Source organism: Phalangium opilio, unplaced genomic scaffold (genome assembly GCF_054372755.1).
Source record: "Phalangium opilio isolate 3A_F unplaced genomic scaffold, DU_Popi_V2 ptg000011l_1, whole genome shotgun sequence".
In the NCBI taxonomy this organism is placed as follows: Eukaryota; Metazoa; Arthropoda; class Arachnida; order Opiliones; family Phalangiidae; genus Phalangium; species Phalangium opilio.
Genome location: NW_028324147.1, coordinates 3,167,501 through 3,188,187, shown reverse-complemented (window position 1 = coordinate 3,188,187; position 20,687 = coordinate 3,167,501). Strand labels below are relative to the sequence as shown.

Sequence of the window (20,687 nt, the reverse complement as noted above, 5' to 3'; positions counted from 1 at the left end):
AATGCGGTCCTGCATGCACCAACCATATACTTTGCGCTGTTATTTTTTCTCTTAAATAACTATTAATTGTTTAAAAAAATATACAGGGTGTTTCTGATAAGTCTGGTGGCATAAATTAAGTTAGATGATGTTCTTTGGGAAATCAATTTTGAGTCAAAAATGTTCTATCACATTTTGCCCTAAGGGCCAATATTTTCAAATTATGGTTTCAAACAAATCCCAAGCCTTTTTTAGACCCCTTAGTACAGGGGGTTTGAAATAAAGACCAACTTTAGGACACCAGATCTATTTCAATTTAAAAGATAAGATGAAATACTTTGCAGACATGAAAGTACAAACTGTACTCTGTAAAACGGCTCTAAAAACATGGCCCTACGTCCACGAGAGCTGAAGAAAATTAGATTTTAAACCAAATTAATTTAAATCTAAATATTAAATTTTCCTGGGGACCAATACACCGTTAGCTATATTAACTATATGGCTTTTCAATCCGGGTGGTTCAACAGGTTTTTAACACGTTTAAGAACGGTAATTAAGATAAACTGGGTGTTTAAGCCGTCGCTGTCTTTCTACAACTCTCTCTCTCTCTCTCACTCAGTGTCTAGTCTAGACTTAAGTGATATTTAATAAATAAATTCATATTTCAGCCCGGTAATAATATTCGATATAACGGTATACTGAAGGTCATTAGTTCCCAGGGATCATTGCGGCACATAAACCCAATATTCCAATTTTTTAATTTAAGGGGGGGGGGTTTGAAGGGGCTTGTAATAAGTATCAAATTTCTTTCTTTGATCTTATGCATATTGAATATTCCACAAAAATCCCTGATGCCCTACAGCGTTTAAAATTTAAAACATTCTTGTCTAAATTTGTATCTTCATTTTAATATAGATACAAAAAAATATATACGTATATTAATTAGAGGTACAGTTAGGCTTATGTAAAAAATTATTTCAATTGCAAACCATGTTTTAAGCTCAAACTGAAAAATATTCTGTTCAAGGGCAAAATTACCAGATAAATTTTTGATTGAAAAGAATTTTGCGTTATCTCAAGTTTTAAGTCATGGGTTATTATAAAAATAGGCAGGTTAAGTTAGTGGTAATTTTAGGTGTAAAGTGCCAAGGTTTATTTTTGCAAATAAACTCTTACTTAACCTCTCTATTACAAGAGGAAAATCACGATTTTCGCACGAGATCTGCCGTTTAAAGAGATAATTAAATGCAAACACCTAACAAGACTATATAATATGGTTCTTTTAGACATAATTCTCGTAGTACATTATCCCTTTCACGCATAACACGAGAACTTAACATAAAATTAAATAATTCGTTCGCTCACCAATTTAAAAAAGAAATGTTTAAATATATTGGGCGTGATAATTTACTGAATTTCAAGTTTCGCAACCCACAAACATTTTCCCCAATGTCATTGAAAATTTATCCCCTTCTTACTAACTTTCCATATCATATTTTTTTCCTTTTGCATATTAATCCAATTCCAAACAATGAGTTTTTTGTTTAAATAATAACCCGTGTGTAATTATACTTAAATCTAAATTCAATTTTAGGCTTAGCGATTGAAACGTTTCCAAGCACGAGACTTTGGGTTAAAATGAAGTATTCAAATTTATCGCTAAGCCTAATTTTTCAAATTCAACTTGCGGTTAAAATGAAGTATTTGAATATACAGGTAAGCCTAACTTTTCAAATTCAAGTTTCATATCATAAATGGCGGGAAAAATCCGCCGTTTAAAGACTATTAGGCTTAAATTAGGTTTAAGAGGATGATTGCGCAATAAACTAATGGAGAGAAGATTATTAAACTCGGATCATTTTTGATGGAGGATGTTTTTAAAGGCTGACACGCCCAAAGATAATAAAAAAATTTAAGTTAAATTCCACTATTAAAAAAAACATAGATATTTCTCAGGGACCCCCATCATTTTGATATTAAGGCCGTTTATAAATTAAGTAGGGGGAAATGTTTTTTGGGCCTAATATTACCCTGCACTCAATCTTTTTCAATTCAACGCGTACAAAAAAGGATTAAAATTTAAAGGTATTTTTTTATCCCCCAAGATTATAACATCCTACGCGCTTTACGATGCGGTATTGGCATCACCCTTTATCTTCCCATAGAGTTTAGCACAGTGAAAGGCGGGAAGGTGCAGAATTCATATAAATTTGTGGGAATTTTTGTGAAATTTAGTTTGACACGTGCCTAATAAGATTAAGTTTAAATTTTTGGTGAATTTCGTTGCCTTTTACAGGAATGGGTATTAAAAACATTTAGGGCGTAAAGGGTGCTCCTTCAAAGTCCAAATTTAACAAGACTTGTTTATAGTCCGGAATTCCAGTAAACACTATCAGGAAAACAAATTTTCTTTCGAAACTAATAAACCGCCCAAGAAAGGAATAAAAAAACCACAAATTTCTTAAAACTTTAATTCTAATTCCGATTTGAAATATTTAGGCTATCACATGACGAAAGTTGCATTCCTTAGCATAAGAAATCGGTATAAGCTTGACAAAAAACCTAAAACCAAAAGAAATCCAATAAAAATTGGAGCAAGCGCAAGTTAGAAGTTCATAACAATAAAGCACGTGTATGATATTCTCGCGCCAAAAACTATAAAAGCACGTGTAGGATTTTTCTCGCGCCAAAACTATAAACCACGTGCATTATTTTTTATCGCGCCAAAACTATAGAGCACGTGTATTATTTTTTCGCGCCAAAACTATAAAACCACGTGCATATCTTTCTCGCGCCAAAACTATAAAACCACGTGCATTATCTTTCTCGCGCCAAAACTATAAAGCACGTGTATATATTTTTCTCGCGCCAAAACTATAAAGCACGTGTATATATTTTTCTCGCGCCAAAACTATAATTTTTTTTCGCGCCTAAACCATAAAGCACGTGTGTGACTTTTCTCCCGCCATCCAAACACATTTTTGCGATAAATTTCTTAATAAATCCCCATATTACTTCAAACTAATAGACTTCTAAATAATAACCTTCCCACCTAACATTCCTTTTAATCACGAATTAAGTATTCTCTTCATACGTGTTCAGAAGAAAAGTAAAAAAAAGTTTCTAGATCAGAAAATTGAACGAGACTATACGAGACGAGAGAGATAGAACTTAATAATTCTTTATGGAAAGTTTGATATGAACTTGACCCGTTTTTTACGCGTCTCTAGGGAAGAAAAGCGCAATGGAGATAAAGAAGCAAATCGCCTTCAAATATTCGCTACCAACCAAAGTCAATATAATGCAAGGGAGGGGTATGAAGAACTATCAAAACTATCCATATGAAAAAACTTGAAATAATTACATTTGAAAAACGGACTAGTAGCATTTTTTCGTATTAGTAGTAGTAGTAGATTTCAAGTACTTTCTTCTCTCCCCCCTCTTTATACTAGTATAATTTTCTCAAAGCCTATAATTTCCACCAGCGGTAACCTCAAGCTTTCTCAGGGTTCCAGGCACGAATTTTATTGAAAAATAAACAATTTCGACCAATGATACGATGTAAAGATTGAATCCCCAGATTTTATTTTCCAAGGAATCCCGCCTGTAGGTAACTGTAAAGTTTTTAAGTCCAGCCCCCCTTTGGTTACAGGGTCGAGTGCGAGTATAGGATAGCGCTACTTGAGCCTGGGACACTTAGCGGTTAGTGGGCGGTTAACGGTAAATGGTTTAGACGTAAGAAAATGACGTCATTGAAAACTAGGCGGTAACAGTAACCGGGTGGAATGCTAGAGAATCTATTATACTTCTCGATTTTGTATAAATAGCTAGCGACTTTACGATTGAAAGCGCAGAACAACCTTTGAGGTTCTAAACAGAAGTTTAGCGTTTAACACACAAAAAGCAGCCACACCAACCATGCTTCGTTTGGTGAGCACTTTCCCCGTTTTCGCATTCACTATTACTGAAATTGGATTAATATCATTACCTTAATTCAATCAAAGCTACAAAACGCGTCAAATCACATCAAAATCGGCCAATAAATCATTAAGTTACAAGGGTCAGCCATCATCCCTGCAAATGAGATGTGGGCTAACTTAACTTTATGATTTTTGGACCGTTTTCGACGTAATTTGCCTAATTTTGAAGCTCTCGTTATATAATCTTAATTAACTCCAATATTATTCATAATTATTAATTGCATTTATTCTTTCGCAGAGTTTATTGGCAGTTGCCGTAGTCTGCGCATTGGCTCAACACCCAACGCACCCTCCACTACCAACATACCCTCCGGGACATCCCGCTCGTGTAGCTCACGATGCAGTGGCTCAACAACAAAACAACCCCTTGTACAACCCACATCACGCCGAGTACTTCCGTTCCATCGGAGTAGCTTACAACCCTGGTCAAGGACTTCCAGTCCCAGCTAGCCACCAAGTCGCTCCCCAAGCTCACCAACCCGCTCCCCAACAATACCAACCAGCTCCACAACAATATCAAGCCGCTCCCCAACAATACCAAGGCCCTCAAGCCCACCAAGCTCCTCAAGCCCATCCTTCCCAACACCAACAACACCCAACCCACCCACCACTACCAACCTACCCACCAGGTCACCCCGCTCACGCTCACCAAGCTGCTCAATTGTCCGCTCCATGGACTCCACCAGCTCGTCAACAGCAATACCAAGCCCCACAACAACACTACCAAGCCCCACAACAGCAATACCAAGCTCCCCAACAACATTACCAAGCCCCACAACCGCAATACCAAGCCCCACAGCAACACTACCAAGCCCCTCAACAACACAACACCGCTCCAGTGGTCTCCAACCATTTGCAGTTGTCTTACGACATCGGAGTCGGTAAGCCTAACCAAGGCAAATAAGTCTTTTTCGCGCTAATTATCACTCAGTGTGTTGTTTAGTCCGAACTGACATATTATAATTAATTTAAATGTAAATGCCTTGCTAAGAATCGTAAGATTCTAAGAAATCTACAAATAATACAAAAGAGTACCGGTGGACTTTCAAGATTTTTTTGCTTTAAAAAATCACCGTTGTTGTTTGTATAAGTTGTTCGATAAGCCTTGTGTGTGTTAACGTTATTACTGTTATATTATTTTATCTCGATTGTTCTGTAAATAATACAACTTTCTATTTTTTAAGATGAGTACTATGTACTCAGTCTTTGTAAAAAAAATATACCACGAATGAAGAAATAAAAACTTCTGAACCTCAAATATTTATTCGTTATCCTTGAGTAGTAAATTAGGCTTAAGCTATAATGACATCACCGAATTTGAATATTTACCATTTATGGGCAAGGCGCCAAGGGCGTGTCTCATATATTATTACTTCAAAAATCGCGGGAAGAAAAAGAACTCGCAAAGCGTTACAACCGCCATCTAGTTTGAAATCACGGAACTAACTAAAATAAACATTTCCGCCACTAGAGCCTAGATGGCGCTAAATACGTGCCTAACAATTAAACGAGCCTCAGCACGCTTCGCTAAGCCTTGCACAAACTCACGCCGTCTTTTTTGAAAACATATTTCTCGTGAAAAACATTAATTTGTATCCGCAATAGTAAATAGAATGCCAAAGAAAAAGTCAAAGCCAGCCTGTCCAGGTGCGTCGTTCATGATCCTTCTTTATCCTTTCATAATCCAATTACATCACGAACAATACATTTATCCATTCTTTAATCATGCTTTGATGTGTCAAAAACTGGTGCATCTTTCTTCAGGGATAAGGGAGTCAGATGGATTGGAAATGATGATGGGCGACCTGCGGCACCATATCTCTCCCAGTGTACCTCGCGCACGCCCCTACCTTTCCGTAGGCGATTGCTAAGTGCTGCCGCGTAGCGCCATTTTATTTGAATGAGAACTAGCTTCTATTTTTGAGATAGAGGGAGCGTCCTTTACAATTTCGTCCGGCACGACCCTACCTAACCGCTGGGGATGATGGGAGGACTATGGTGCCGTAGGTGGGGGTACAAAGGCAACGCTTAAGGTATGGGGGTTTCCACTCCATTACTCTCTCCTTCAAGCTTTCTTTGTCCAGTTTGTGGGGGCGGGGCCATGTTTAGGGTCCGTGACAAGTCAATTTGACCTCATGACCCTACCTGACCTGTAAAATTAACCAATTATATTTATAGGCGCCAATTTCAAATGCAGTTAATAATGAACCTGAAACAAGCTCATCCTCTGAAGAAAATTTAGCTGAATCTTATGAACAGGAGTTATGTTGGTGCATTCAACAACTTGAATTGTCTATTAACAATGCTAAAACAGTTTCAAAACAGAGTAACAACAAATATTAGCATTATTTTACCTCTAAATAAATGTTAAATGTTAATTTTAATTATTTCACCCATAGTTGAAGAAAAGCAATCAATATTGAAAACATTACAAAGTGACAAAGCTCCTATTGTTAAAAAAAGAATGTTAATGAGAAAAGCTTTTGGTGATTATCGGAAACTAATGAATGAAGAAAGGATAAAAATTGAAAAAGGTAATTAATTAATTAATTCAAACTGGAACACACCTTTAAGTTGAATTGAAACTCATCCATTATTTATGCAGAGATTCAAAAAATCACGGTAGCTCCGGCAGAAGCCCCTCCAAAGTCTATTTACATCAAGAAAGTTGACCCTAAATTAAAAGATTCTAAGCCTATTGAATCCACACCATTCTTATTTAACTTTTCTAATCCCGATTAATGTTTTATTCCCTTTTTTCTAATTATAAATAAATAAATAAATTGCAAAGAAAAAGACACAAGAAATTATTATTTATGTACAGTTTTATTTTATACTTTATTTATATAATAATGGAATAAAAATAAAGTTGATAGATATCGTGATCATTTGGGTGCCATGAGGGGAAAGGGGGAGGAAGTTATTATTTTGTTCTACACAATGATTACACGATAAATCAAATTTTGGTATTTTTACTCTACATTCCATATTTATTTTTTTTTAAATCTAATTTCCAAGTGCAGCGGTTAAAATTTAATTAACTTAAAAACCTTTATTTATTAATTAATTACACTAGTCATTACTAAATTTAAAAACTGGGGGAGGAATGTTAATGTTAATGTTAATTATTTACTTTAGAATTAAAAATATTGTTGAGTTTTTTAGTTTTAGTTTTACTTTTACAGCAGCACTCAAACATAAATTAAAATCCAATGGAGGTAAAATATATTTTGTAGCTTAAACTCTTTCCAAGCCAATTAAATTAAATTAACTTAAATATTATTTAATTAATAATATTTTAAGCGCCCTCTTTTTAATGAGGAAGAAGGGTCGGTTGGGGGAGTGGTTATATAAATTTAATGCACGGGGCTATTCTCTTTATCAAGAGCTTCGGACAAATTAAGTTGCCTCATTTGTTGCACAATTGGCTTATTATTATTTGATGGCAGCGAACTGGCCGCCATTTTTGCAGCGTGCAAATTGTGTTGAGCTCTAATACGCAGACTATTCGGTCTGTTTGATATTCCCAAAGGATATCTCGGAGATGTAGTGGCGTTATTATCATCTTTAAAGAGCTGCTTGGTGACGGTAGAGCTTAATCTTTGGTAATTGCCATTTATCTCATTGCCGTTATCATTATCTTCCTCCAGAATGGAGAAGTTTGGTGTAGCTGATTGTTTTTCCGAAGATAAATTAAAAATAGATGTGGACGAACTCATTTTTAAATTAAACATTTACTTGTAATCTTCATTGGTGGAGTTAGATCCAAAATTAAATCATTGTTTTGCTCGTCAGCATCTAAAGGACGATATTAACGGCTAACTAGTAATGTTTATATAGTTTAAAGGGTTATAATTATAAATCAAGGAAATACCGATATAATCATAAGTAACTTTCTCCAAGGGTGTTCTAGGAACTTCGGCGGTGGGTGATCTAGGATCGTCTATGGCGCTATTCAACTGAATGGGTCCTATTGGGATTGGTGTTCTATTGAACTCCAAAGAAGGGGAACGTGGGTCAGGAGGATTGGCATACCAATTCAAATTCGATACAGTAGGGCTTTGATCCTCAACCTTTACAGAGACAATTCTAGTCTATAAATAAAATGGCTAACATTCCAAATATTAAAGAAGTAACTTACAGCTATGGGAGTTCTAGGAAATTCCTCCGAAGGTGATCTAGGATCTATTGATAGTACATGATTTTTGTTCGAAACAGGCGAATTACCCTGACTTATGTCCAAGAGACCTTTACTTCCGACTAAACCCATTGTTGGAACTAATTTTACGCATGCATAAAATAATTAAGGGTTAATAAACTATGAATGGTAACGTAACGGTAAAATAATGGATCAATGACGCTAAGCCTTGGTCGAAAAGATTTTTCCAAGAAATTTTATACTTACATTACCTTTGTTGTTATTATTTCTTGTTAATTACAATGGGAAAGTTTAATACTTTGCGTTTCTATAAAATTAATTTAAAATTTGTTCCTACGGACTGTAATACGATAATTTATTAGTGGAAGCCGCTTGCACGAAAAAAACCGTAAATATTTTCTACAAAATTCAAAATCGACCGCAGTGACGTTTAAAAGTGTACGGGTAATAGCGCTCGCTGATTGGACAAATTTTAACCGTCAAGAACGTGATTGGTTTATCTGAAAAACGTGTGAACGTTCGACCCAATGTTTGAACTTTTTAAAAAAAATGTGTATTTTGCATTTTTTTCATAATAAAATAATGAAATAATAATTAAATTATAGATTATGTCGAAAATAAACGATATAACGACAACAAACGATGACTTGGCATTAACCAGGGAACTATACATAAAATGGAAAAACGATTCTTCCCAAAATGATAACAACAACAGTGTATCGCAACCTGAACACAATATTCCAACATTTTACCATCGTTTACCGTCGGAAAATAATATTTTACAACAAAAACTGAGGGAGGAATCACGAGCCGTATTCCTACAACGAAAAAGTAGAGAGATTTTAGACAATGACGAACTAAAATCTCTATGGATACTTCTCGATAAATATCATTCACCACCTGAAAACCCTGACGAACCCGCCATCAACTACGAAGATTTCCTTAAAGTTGTGAAAGAAGCTGGTCCTAAATTTAAGGAATATCTCTCAGCCCCCGTCTTCGCGAAGCTTCTACAAAAAGATCCTTATGGAAGAGCTTCAATTCATCATTTATTTAATTATGTAATGAAGAAAGTTTGGCTTCACCAAACAAGAATAGGCTTATCACTTTATGACGTCAGTGGTCAAGGATATTTGCGAGAAACTGATCTTGAAAACTACATTTTAGAGTTAATCCCCACTTTACCCCAATTGGATGGATTAGAAAAATCTTTCCATTCATTTTACGTTTGCACAGCCGTTAGAAAATTCTTCTTCTTTCTAGATCCCTTGAGAACGGGGAAAATCCGAATTTTAGACATTTTAGCGTGCGGATTTTTAGACGATTTACAGGAATTAAGGGACGAAGATTCGCCTAAAGACGCTCAAGATTCTAATTGGTTTTCAGCTCAATCTGCTCTACACGTTTATGGACAATATCTAAATTTAGATAGAGATCATAATGGAATGTTGAGCAAAGAAGAATTAGCTCGTTATGGAACTGGAACTTTAACCAGCGTCTTCATTGAAAGAGTTTTTCAAGAATGTTTAACGTACGAAGGAGAAATGGATTACAAAACTTATTTGGATTTTGTATTAGCCTTGGAAAACAAAAGAACGTCACAAGCCCTTCAATATTTCTTCCGTATTCTCGATATTCAAGGGAAAGGAGAGATCAACGTTTTTGCGTTAAACTTCTTCTTTCGCGCCATTCAAAAACAAATGGGTGAACACGGTCAAGAACCAGTTCACTTTCAAGACGTTCAGGATGAGATTTTTGATATGGTTAAACCCAAAGACCCGACAAAAATAACACTGAAAGATTTGACCAGTTGTGGTCAAGGGGATACTGTTGTTAGTATCCTTATAGATTTAAATGGCTTTTGGACATACGAAAATCGAGAAGTATTGGTAGCTGAAATGAACGAGGAAGCTGAAGTCTAAACCACTCCACAGATTTTTAGAAAATTAAATTAACTTTTTAATTTTTTTTTTTACGGATAAATTTTAAGTACCAAAAAGGGGGGGGGACTTCAAAATTCAAATTCTATTCTTGAATAATAATAATAATAATATTATTAAATTTATATATATATAAACAATTTTATATATAATTAATATTATTATTAAAAATCTTTTTTTCTTTTATGAGAAAATGCTCAATAAAAAAATTGCATTTGCATTTTTATGATTTTTTTAAAAATAAGTTTTAAATAATTATTTTTTTTTTACACTAACACTATTGGCTATCACCATTCTTTTTACACAATCAATATTTAAATTAATTAATTATCATTAAAATAGGGGTTAGAAAAAATAATTTCTAGGAAAGAATTAATTAATTAATTAAAAGTACTGGGCCCTTTTTTTAGTGAATGAAGTTCGCTAAACTTGACCTAACTTCTAAAGATGTAGTTAAGGAAGCTTCTATTGAAATAATAAGGCGATATATTTAGGAAAAATTGTCGAAACTGCGTTTAAAATTTGTAAAATTGGTAGAAAAGGAAGGCACTTTGGTAAGGTTTAACTTTAAATTCATTATTAAAGTTTCAAAACCTTTGAAAAGGGTGACCTAAAAACATCACAGCTAATTTTTAGCTTCTTTCATTAAATGGCAAAAACAGTATTTAATTAGTGCCTACGATTAACAATTAATTAATTAATTAATTAACTTAAGGGGGGGGGGGAAGATTATAAAACAATACTTACAATATTTTATAATTCTATTAGTGAGTTATAATAACTTCTTTAGCGTGAGAATGAGCCATAGCTATAGAAAGGCACTGAACCCATTGTTCGGTATTTTTACTGTCTTTAGCTTTCAAAACAAACGTTTTATCGTGTGTAAAGATCTCAAAAGCCTTTGGAATGTTACGTCCTCTGCTGCTAATGGCTCTGACACTACGAATTTGACTAACTTCAATTGGTTGGGTATCTTTCTCGTCCTTCTGAAACCAATTTTTGCTACTGTGTTAGCGAGAAGCTTTTAGCAATGTTTAAATTTTAAGTCCTACCGATCCTCTATAAGATAAATGAGCTCCCGAGAGAGTGAAATATCGTGTCCTCCATCTTTTAAATAATTTCCATTTACCCTTTTTCTCTTTTAGTTGACCCTTTGAGAACCATTTAAATATATCAAGTCTGGGTCAGTACTTGTTCAAGTACTTGACTCTGTACTCAATTGCCTCTGTTTACCTCAATAACGGGAGCATTGGCTTGTAGAAAACCTTGAGCTCTATCAGGATGATTACATAGAAAACATCCCCAAATAGCTGCCGGAGCATTGTACTCAAAAACGTCAAAGAACCGAGAATTTCTCAGTTCAGCTATAAGATTATCTTGGTCCTTAGCGGAAGGGAACGCCGACGTGACTAAAGTCAGAAAAGACCTGACGTCCGCCTTCAAAGTATCCCAGCAATTTTTTAAACTGCTAACTGAAGACTCTCTCGTGCTTAAAGCAGACGTTGCCCTGGCTTGAAGCGCTAAAAACATTAAGTGAATCCATACTCTAGGGTTACGAGTCTTCATGGTAAAGAGAGTTTTGTTGTAAAGACAATGTTCTCCCTTTCCTTGGCAAACAAAATGGAGTTTGGCGTGTTTCTTTGATTTCCGTTCTATTGTACATTAAGTTGAATTGAATTGAAGTTTGGTTGTTCGTTTGTTTTTGCAAATAAAATAATAACCTTCTATAGTGCATTTGACGGGTAAAGGTATTTTGGCAAAAACATTGAGCATATAAGCTTTAATCTTATCCAAATGCTTTTCGCAAAAATGTTGAATCGCGTCTCGCATCGGATAAGGTTCAAAAACGGATATTCTCTGAGTGTTTGTATTATTTATTCCGTCCGAATTCATAGTTATTCTCGTGGCGTTATTCCCTTTATTATTATGTATCCTTAATCGTGGCGGAGTAGTTGAAGGAGACGAGAGAGAAGCGGGAGTCATTCCTCCGCAGAAACTGGGACTATCCCTTTGGCTTTCCGCCGTTGATACTTCTTGCATGGAGGTAGAGGAAAGTGGTTGAGAAGAATGAGAAGGGGAAGAGGACGTTTGCATTGAACCAGAAACGGCTCCTCCGACAACTGTCGGACTCGAAGTAACCATTCCGTTAACGGGATGGTGATGGTGGTGATGATGATGATGGTGGTGTAAGAAAGGAGGTGAGGAGGAAGAATCGCCCGTGGCTGAAGAACCATTGATTGATACCATAACTACGGACGGAGATACTTCTTGAAGTGCTAAAAGGCTGCCACTATAACGCGCAAAATAATTATTATTATTGGGATCACTCCAAGCAAGGAAGCATGTCTGTCATCCAATAAACATACACGATGCTTTTGTGAGAAGTGGATGTTGTAACCACGGTAACTCCTCCACTGCATATTTTCGACCCTGGAGCTTGTGAAGAATTAAAATGGGAAGACATTGACGTTGGCACTGTTTGATTATGGTTTAGTAGTAGAATATTTTGCCGGCTATTTCCAATTGCCGTCATACTACGATTCATAACGGAAGATGAGCCACTATGATGATGCAAACGCGTCATACTAGCTGTAATCCCGGGAGAACCACTTAATCTACTGATATTTTGATGGCTGGTGGCTAAAATTAATCAACTAGGTATTAATAACTTTAATCGCGTTAAGGACCAATTAAAACGTACTAGGATGGGGTCCTGTTAACGGTAATCTCCCCATACTTCTATTGACAGCATGGAGAGAGCCCAATGACCGAGAATCGTGATGATTTATAAGATGCGACCGCGAATGATTAAAATTGGCTCGGCTGTTTTTAATCGAGTGAGTATGGCTTCCTGATAAAGAAGTAATGGAAGATATGGGGGAATGCGTTGACCCTGTGACTTGGGATGTATTGGATAAAGTCATGGGCGAATTGGAACTTGTAGATATGTCGTTTTTGCTACCACCAACTTTGACGATCGTCACTCCACCTTTACTATTGTTAACCATTTGCAAGGACACTCTATTGATTTAATTTCATTAGAATTAAAGATGAATTATGACGCAATACGACATGGTCATACTTGTTAGCGTTTAACTCGGCTCTTAATCTTTGTAAATGCATTCTAGCTGTTGATGACGCCAAAGATTCTAATTGAGCTGATATTTTAGGAAAAACTTCAGGAAGAACTGATGGGAAAGTTTCGGTAATGGTTCGAATTTCGCGTAAAACACCGTGTAAAGCAGAGTGTTCTACTTTAGATATTTGGCCTATAAGAAAATCTAAGCTTTCTCTAGCTCTTTCCTAAAATACAAAAGAACCACGATAAGAGTTCCTTTCCCGGAGCTGTCAGGACAAAAGCTTACTATACTAAGTTTTCCGACAATTCCCATTATCCTGGCTACAAGTGGAATTGTATTGGGTTGAAGTTCAGCGGCTCCTTTAATTTTTTGCATGTGTTCTGTAAATAATTGTGGCCTAGCAGCTGCCATATCCAAAAAAATTTGAAGAGAAGATGAAGCTGTATTTGCAATAGTTAAGCATTCACTGAGTTGTGGTAAATTGCTTTCCAATAGCTAAAAATAATCTCTTTCAGTTGAATAAGACATTTTTGTTTTTTTTTTTTCTCCAATTAGCCTTATTCCTGATCAGCGCCACCTACCCATAGCGGCGACTTTGAGAACTACTGTAAGCGGCAAGCCAATCAGATGTCGCTAAAATCTGGTGACGTCACTGACTGGCACTCTCGGGTCTTACCAAAAATGACGTCACCAGATTTTAGCGACATCTGATTGGCTTGCCGCTTACATTAGTTCTCAAAGTCACCGCTATGGGTAGATGGCGCTGATCAGGAATAAGGCTAATTTCCGCCAAAAACAAACTTACAGATGGTTTTTGTTTGGCAATCAATCCGAATAAATTTAATAGACTAAGTTTTTCGGGTTCCTCACATTGTGGGAGAAGAGATACTAAGGCCATAACGTGATCGTGTATTGGATGTTTATTTACAGCGTATATTTGTGGTAAGACTCTGGCAAGGGAATAATTGCCTCCTATAATACTGTCTATAATAGGCTGAATGTGTGGAGCTAATAATTCAGCATTGTTTATGGCTGCTAAAGAAAGGTAGCTGGATAAATTCCTGCTTAGTTCTTTATTTCCACGATGAAGGAACTTGACTGAAATTGGCAAGGCTAATTTCATAACTGATTTTCTATTATGGTTCTGTCGAAAATAGTCCGTGAAGATTAATAATTTTATATAGAAATAGACTTGATAAAATAGGTATATTCACCAAAAATATACAGCTAACAAGGTCAGAGGTGATTTTAGCGTGAGGAGGATCCTCATCTTTAGGAGAAGGTCTAAGATCATGATTAAGACATGATTCTAAAAGTGAAACTAAAGCGGGTCCATGTTTTTCAATTGTTCCAGTATCTCTGGAGTTTAAGCAATAAGAATTAGCTGCTTAATATAATTATACTTATACAGGGTTCATACAACTTTTGGAAACCAAATTTCCCTGAGATTTCCAGGTTTTTAACCACAACATACTTCCCTGAATTTTCCAGAGTTACGAGCCTCCAAAGTTTTGTGTAATGCTATTCCTATGGAGGGGGTTGTTTGTTTACGTTTTGCTTAATTACTCGGCCCCTGTTTGTCGTAGCCCTAAGTTTTTAGTATGGTTGGATGGGGGACAAATTGCACTATAACATACTCAATGGACATCCCCGTATCTCTAGTAGACACAGAGTTACGAGCCTGCAAAGTATAGTGTAATGCATTTCCTATGGAGGGGGTTGTTTGTTTACGTTTTGCTTAATTACTTGGCCCCTGTTTGTCGTAGCCCTGAGTTTTTAGTATAGTTGGATGGGGGACAAATTGGACTATAACATACTCAAAGGACATCCCCGTATCTCTAGTAGAAACAGAGTTACGAGCCTCCAAAGTTGGGTCTAATGCTATTCCTATGGAGGGGGTTGTTTGTTTACGTTTTGCTTAATATCTCGGCCCCTGTTTGTCGTAGCCCTGCGTTTTTAGTATGGTTAGATGGGGGACAAATTTCACTATAACATATCCAAAGGGCATCCCCGTATCTCTAGTAGAAACAGAGTTACGAGCCTCCAAAGTTGGGTCTAATGCTATTCCTATGGAGGGGGTTGTTTGTTTACGTTTTGCTTAATTACTCGGCCCCTGTTTGTCGTAGCCCTGAGTTTTTAGTATGGTTAGATGGGGGACAAATTGGACTATAACATACTCAAAGGACATCCCCGTATCTCTAGTAGAAACAGAGTTACGAGCCTGCAAAGTTTAGTCTAATGCTATTCCTATGGAGGGGGTTGTTTGTTTACGTTTTGCTTAATATCTCGGCCCCTGTTTGTCGTAGCCCTGCGTTTTTAGTATGGTTAGATGGGGGACAAATTTCACTATAACATATACAAAGGGCATCCCCGTATCTCTATTAGAAACAGAGTTACGAGCCTCCAAAGTTGGGTCTAATGCTATTCCTATGGAGGGGGTTGTTTGTTTACGTTTTGCTTAATATCTCGGCCCCTGTTTGTCGTAGCCCTGCGTTTTTAGTATGGTTAGATGGGGGACAAATTTCACTATAACATATCCAAAGGGCATCCCCGTATCTCTAGTAGAAACAGAGTTACGAGCCTCCAAAGTTGGGTCTAATGCTATTCCTATGGAGGGGGTTGTTTGTTTACGTTTTGCTTAATTACTCGGCCCCTTTTTGTCGTAGCCCTGCGTTTTTAGTATGGTTAGATGGGGGACAAATTTCACTATAACATATCCAAAGGACATCCCCGTATCTCTAGTAGAAACAGAGTTACGAGCCTCCAAAGTTGGGTCTAATGCTATTCCTATGGAGGGGGTTGTTTGTTTACGTTTTGCTTAATTACTCGGCCCCTGTTTGTCGTAGCCCTGCGTTTTTAGTATGGTTAGATGGGGGACAAATTTCACTATAACATATCCAAAGGACATCCCCGTATCTCTAGTAGAAACAGAGTTACGAGCCTCCAAAGTTGGGTCTAATGCTATTCCTATGGAGGGGGTTGTTTGTTTACGTTTTGCTTAATTACTCGGCCCCTGTTTGTCGTAGCCCTGCGTTTTTAGTATGGTTAGATGGGGGACAAATTTCACTATAACATATCCAAAGGACATCCCCGTATCTCTAGTAGAAACAGAGTTACGAGCCTCCAAAGTTGGGTCTAATGCTATTCCTATGGAGGGGGTTGTTTGTTTACGTTTTGCTTAATTACTCGGCCCCTGTTTGTCGTAGCCCTGCGTTTTTAGTATGGTTAGATGGGGGACAAATTGCACTATAACATACTCAATGGACATCCCCGTATCTCTAGTAGACACAGAGTTACGAGCCTGCAAAGTATAGTGTAATGCATTTCCTATGGAGGGGGTTGTTTGTTTACGTTTTGCTTAATTACTTGGCCCCTGTTTGTCGTAGCCCTGAGTTTTTAGTATAGTTGGATGGGGGACAAATTGGACCATAACATACTCAAAGGACATCCCCGTATCTCTAGTAGAAACAGAGTTACGAGCCTCCAAAGTTGGGTCTAATGCTATTCCTATGGAGGGGGTTGTTTGTTTACGTTTTGCTTAATATCTCGGCCCCTGTTTGTCGTAGCCCTGCGTTTTTAGTATGGTTAGATGGGGGACAAATTTCACTATAACATATCCAAAGGGCATCCCCGTATCTCTAGTAGAAACAGAGTTACGAGCCTCCAAAGTTGGGTCTAATGCTATTCCTATGGAGGGGGTTGTTTGTTTACGTTTTGCTTAATTACTCGGCCCCTGTTTGTCGTAGCCCTGAGTTTTTAGTATGGTTAGATGGGGGACAAATTGGACTATAACATACTCAAAGGACATCCCCGTATCTCTAGTAGAAACAGAGTTACGAGCCTGCAAAGTTTAGTCTAATGCTATTCCTATGGAGGGGGTTGTTTGTTTACGTTTTGCTTAATATCTCGGCCCCTGTTTGTCGTAGCCCTGCGTTTTTAGTATGGTTAGATGGGGGACAAATTTCACTATAACATATCCAAAGGGCATCCCCGTATCTCTAGTAGAAACAGAGTTACGAGCCTCCAAAGTTGGGTCTAATGCTATTCCTATGGAGGGGGTTGTTTGTTTACGTTTTGCTTAATATCTCGGCCCCTGTTTGTCGTAGCCCTGCGTTTTTAGTATGGTTAGATGGGGGACAAATTTCACTATAACATATCCAAAGGGCATCCCCGTATCTCTAGTAGAAACAGAGTTACGAGCCTCCAAAGTTGGGTCTAATGCTATTCCTATGGAGGGGGTTGTTTGTTTACGTTTTGCTTAATTACTCGGCCCCTGTTTGTCGTAGCCCTGCGTTTTTAGTATGGTTAGATGGGGGACAAATTTCACTATAACATATCCAAAGGGCATCCCCGTATCTCTAGTAGAAACAGAGTTACGAGCCTCCAAAGTTGGGTCTAATGCTATTCCTATGGAGGGGGTTGTTTGTTTACGTTTTGCTTAATTACTCGGCCCCTGTTTGTCGTAGCCCTGAGTTTTTAGTATGGTTAGATGGGGGACAAATTGGACTATAACATACTCAAAGGACATCCCCGTATCTCTAGTAGAAACAGAGTTACGAGCCTGCAAAGTTTAGTCTAATGCTATTCCTATGGAGGGGGTTGTTTGTTTACGTTTTGCTTAATTACTCGGCCCCTGTTTGTCGTAGCCCTGCGTTTTTAGTATGGTTAGATGGGGGACAAATTTCACTATAACATATCCAAAGGGCATCCCCGTATCTCTAGTAGAAACAGAGTTACGAGCCTCCAAAGTTGGGTCTAATGCTATTCCTATGGAGGGGGTTGTTTGTTTACGTTTTGCTTAATATCTCGGCCCCTGTTTGTCGTAGCCCTGCGTTTTTAGTATGGTTAGATGGGGGACAAATTTCACTATAACATATCCAAAGGGCATCCCCGTATCTCTAGTAGAAACAGAGTTACGAGCCTCCAAAGTTGGGTCTAATGCTATTCCTATGGAGGGGGTTGTTTGTTTACGTTTTGCTTAATTACTCGGCCCCTGTTTGTCGTAGCCCTGCGTTTTTAGTATGGTTAGATGGGGGACAAATTGCACTATAACATACTCAATGGACATCCCCGTATCTCTAGTAGACACAGAGTTACGAGCCTGCAAAGTATAGTGTAATGCATTTCCTATGGAGGGGGTTGTTTGTTTACGTTTTGCTTAATTACTTGGCCCCTGTTTGTCGTAGCCCTGAGTTTTTAGTATAGTTGGATGGGGGACAAATTGGACCATAACATACTCAAAGGACATCCCCGTATCTCTAGTAGAAACAGAGTTACGAGCCTCCAAAGTTGGGTCTAATGCTATTCCTATGGAGGGGGTTGTTTGTTTACGTTTTGCTTAATATCTCGGCCCCTGTTTGTCGTAGCCCTGCGTTTTTAGTATGGTTAGATGGGGGACAAATTTCACTATAACATATCCAAAGGGCATCCCCGTATCTCTAGTAGAAACAGAGTTACGAGCCTCCAAAGTTGGGTCTAATGCTATTCCTATGGAGGGGGTTGTTTGTTTACGTTTTGCTTAATTACTCGGCCCCTGTTTGTCGTAGCCCTGAGTTTTTAGTATGGTTAGATGGGGGACAAATTGGACTATAACATACTCAAAGGACATCCCCGTATCTCTAGTAGAAACAGAGTTACGAGCCTGCAAAGTTTAGTCTAATGCTATTCCTATGGAGGGGGTTGTTTGTTTACGTTTTGCTTAATATCTCGGCCCCTGTTTGTCGTAGCCCTGCGTTTTTAGTATGGTTAGATGGGGGACAAATTTCACTATAACATATCCAAAGGGCATCCCCGTATCTCTAGTAGAAACAGAGTTACGAGCCTCCAAAGTTGGGTCTAATGCTATTCCTATGGAGGGGGTTGTTTGTTTACGTTTTGCTTAATATCTCGGCCCCTGTTTGTCGTAGCCCTGCGTTTTTAGTATGGTTAGATGGGGGACAAATTTCACTATAACATATCCAAAGGGCATCCCCGTATCTCTAGTAGAAACAGAGTTACGAGCCTCCAAAGTTGGGTCTAATGCTATTCCTATGGAGGGGGTTGTTTGTTTACGTTTTGCTTAATTACTCGGCCCCTGTTTGTCGTAGCCCTGCGTTTTTAGTATGGTTAGATGGGGGACAAATTTCACTATAACATATCCAAAGGGCATCCCCGTATCTCTAGTAGAAACAGAGTTACGAGCCTCCAAAGTTGGGTCTAATGCTATTCCTATGGAGGGGGTTGTTTGTTTACGTTTTGCTTAATTACTCGGCCCCTGTTTGTCGTAGCCCTGCGTTTTTAGTATGGTTAGATGGGGGACAAATTTCACTATAACATATCCAAAGGACATCCCCGTATCTCTAGTAGAAACAGAGTTACGAGCCTCCAAAGTTGGGTCTAATGCTATTCCTATGGAGGGGGTTGTTTGTTTACGTTTTGCTTAATTACTCGGCCCCTGTTTGTCGTAGCCCTGCGTTTTTAGTATGGTTAGATGGGGGACAAATTTCACTATAACATATCCAAAGGGCATCCCCGTATCTCTAGTAGAAACAGAGTTACGAGCCTCCAAAGTTGGGTCTAATGCTATTCCTATGGAGGGGGTTGTTTGTTTACGTTTTGCTTAATTACTCGGCCCCTGTTTGTCGTAGCCCTGCGTTTTTAGTATGGTTAGATGGGGGACAAATTTCACTATAACATATCCAAAGGGCATCCCCGTATCTCTAGTAGAAACAGAGTTACGAGCCTCCAAAGTTGGGTCTAATGCTATTCCTATGGAGGGGGTTGTTTGTTTACGTTTTGCTTAATTACTCGGCCCCTGTTTGTCGTAGCCCTGCGTTTTTAGTATGGTTAGATGGGGGACAAATTTCACTATAACATATCCAAAGGACATCCCCGTATCTCTAGTAGAAACAGAGTTACGAGCCTCCAAAGTTGGGTCTAATGCTATTCCTATGGAGGGGGTTGTTTGTTTACGTTTTGCTTAATTACTCGGCGCCTATTTGTCGTAGCCCTGCGTTTTTAGTATGGTTAGATGGGGGACAAATTGGACTATAACATATCCAAAGGACATCCCCGTATCTCTAGTAGAAACAGAGTTACGAGCCTCCAAAGTTGGGTCTAATGCTATTCCTATGGAGGGGGTTGTTTGTTTACTTTTTGCTTAATTACCTGGCCCCTGTTTTTCGTAGCCCTACGTTTTTAGTATGGTTGGATGGGGGACAAATTGGACTATAACATACTCAAAGGACATCCCCGTATCTATAGTAGAATCAGAGTTAAGAGCCTCCAAAGTTTAGTGTAATGTGTGTTTAGTGTAATTTCCATGAATTTTTTATGAGGTATTTGTCAACTATTTATTTCCCTGATTTTTCCAGGTTTTCCCGGTTTTCCAGGTTTGTATGAACCCTGTATTATATGAAGTTAAATTCTTTAAACAAACCTAATGGCTGAAGTTACTCTAGTTATGGATATTTCTACCACACTTTGATCATTATCATTATGTATAAAATCAGAAGCGCTGGCTATTTCTTGTATTTTGGCTAGAACTTGTGATAAATCTTCAACAATAGTT

At 37.8% G+C, this 20,687-nt stretch overlaps 6 protein-coding genes across 11 annotated transcripts in view; 3 read left to right on the top strand and 3 right to left on the bottom strand.

Annotated features, from left to right (window-relative positions):
• Positions 1–5,718, bottom strand: part of LOC149709874 (uncharacterized) — a 65,235-nt gene extending 59,517 nt beyond the window's left edge. For 2 of the 3 annotated variants that reach the window (XM_089858105.1, XM_089858109.1), the window contains exon 1: positions 5,599–5,718. The gene's annotated coding sequence lies outside the window, so the exon portion shown is untranslated. The remainder of the gene's footprint in view (positions 1–5,598) is intronic. The other variant, XM_089858107.1, reaches the window with a different exon arrangement.
• Positions 3,727–5,217, top strand: LOC149709875 (uncharacterized). The gene is made up of 2 exons (XM_089858111.1): positions 3,727–3,909; positions 4,198–5,217. The coding sequence occupies exons 1-2, from the start codon at positions 3,898–3,900 to the stop codon at positions 4,861–4,863; spliced, it is 678 nt and encodes a 225-aa protein (XP_089714237.1). The 5' UTR covers positions 3,727–3,897; the 3' UTR covers positions 4,864–5,217.
• A 342-nt stretch (positions 5,719–6,060) lies between the features above and the next one.
• On the top strand, positions 6,061–6,701 carry LOC149709873 (UPF0488 protein CG14286). The gene is made up of 4 exons (XM_089860749.1): positions 6,061–6,069; positions 6,138–6,285; positions 6,359–6,493; positions 6,565–6,701. Exons 1-4 carry the CDS (start codon positions 6,061–6,063, stop codon positions 6,699–6,701), a joined length of 429 nt encoding a protein of 142 aa, XP_089716875.1.
• Positions 6,702–6,766: 65 nt separating this feature from the next.
• LOC149709872 (uncharacterized) lies at positions 6,767–8,529 on the bottom strand. 2 transcript variants are annotated; one of them, XM_089858100.1, is made up of 5 exons: positions 8,370–8,529; positions 8,101–8,237; positions 7,834–8,032; positions 7,698–7,757; positions 6,767–7,629 (listed from the first exon to the last, which is right to left on the bottom strand). In XM_089858100.1, exons 2-5 carry the CDS (start codon positions 8,227–8,229, stop codon positions 7,316–7,318), a joined length of 702 nt encoding a protein of 233 aa, XP_089714226.1. In that variant the 5' UTR covers positions 8,230–8,237; positions 8,370–8,529; the 3' UTR covers positions 6,767–7,315. The 2 variants fall into 2 exon arrangements, with proteins under 2 accessions (XP_089714226.1, XP_089714225.1); XM_089858099.1 differs by having other exon boundaries at positions 8,365–8,524.
• Positions 8,530–8,564: 35 nt separating this feature from the next.
• Positions 8,565–10,278, top strand: LOC149709871 (serine/threonine-protein phosphatase 2A regulatory subunit B'' subunit gamma-like). Its single transcript, XM_089858098.1, has one exon. The coding sequence runs from the start codon at positions 8,727–8,729 to the stop codon at positions 10,038–10,040; it is 1,314 nt and encodes a 437-aa protein (XP_089714224.1). The 5' UTR covers positions 8,565–8,726; the 3' UTR covers positions 10,041–10,278.
• Positions 10,265–20,687, bottom strand: part of melt (ventricular zone expressed PH domain-containing protein melted) — a 10,933-nt gene continuing 510 nt past the window's right edge. The window contains exons 2-13 of one of the 3 annotated variants that reach the window (XM_089858094.1): positions 20,556–20,687; positions 14,353–14,497; positions 13,944–14,282; positions 13,424–13,633; positions 13,141–13,361; positions 12,760–13,079; positions 12,425–12,698; positions 11,780–12,348; positions 11,292–11,710; positions 11,111–11,209; positions 10,806–11,044; positions 10,265–10,734 (exon numbers count right to left, since the gene is read on the bottom strand). The exon at positions 20,556–20,687 is cut by the window's right edge and continues 153 nt beyond it. In XM_089858094.1, coding sequence (XP_089714220.1) covers positions 10,823–11,044; positions 11,111–11,209; positions 11,292–11,710; positions 11,780–12,348; positions 12,425–12,698; positions 12,760–13,079; positions 13,141–13,361; positions 13,424–13,633; positions 13,944–14,282; positions 14,353–14,497; positions 20,556–20,687 — 2,950 coding nt within the window. In that variant the 3' untranslated portion in view covers positions 10,265–10,734; positions 10,806–10,822. The remainder of the gene's footprint in view (positions 10,735–10,805; positions 11,045–11,110; positions 11,210–11,291; positions 11,711–11,779; positions 12,349–12,424; positions 12,699–12,759; positions 13,080–13,140; positions 13,362–13,423; positions 13,634–13,943; positions 14,283–14,352; positions 14,498–20,555) is intronic. The other 2 variants (XM_089858095.1, XM_089858096.1) reach the window with 2 other exon arrangements.

Coding starts and splice junctions, on each gene's coding strand:
- LOC149709873 (XM_089860749.1), top strand. Junction 6,286..6,358: donor TAAAACAGTTTCAAAACAGA/GTAACAACAAAT, acceptor TTTCACCCATAG/TTGAAGAAAAGCAATCAATA. Junction 6,494..6,564: donor AAGGATAAAAATTGAAAAAG/GTAATTAATTAA, acceptor TTATTTATGCAG/AGATTCAAAAAATCACGGTA.
- LOC149709872 (XM_089858100.1), bottom strand. CDS start 8,229: ATGGGTTTAGTCGGAAGTAAAGGTCTCTTGGACATAAGTCAGGGTAAT. Junction 8,033..8,100: donor TTCCTAGAACTCCCATAGCT/GTAAGTTACTTC, acceptor GTCTCTGTAAAG/GTTGAGGATCAAAGCCCTAC. Junction 7,630..7,697: donor TCCACCAATGAAGATTACAA/GTAAATGTTTAA, acceptor AAAAACAATCAG/CTACACCAAACTTCTCCATT.
- LOC149709871 (XM_089858098.1), top strand. CDS start 8,727: ATGTCGAAAATAAACGATATAACGACAACAAACGATGACTTGGCATTA.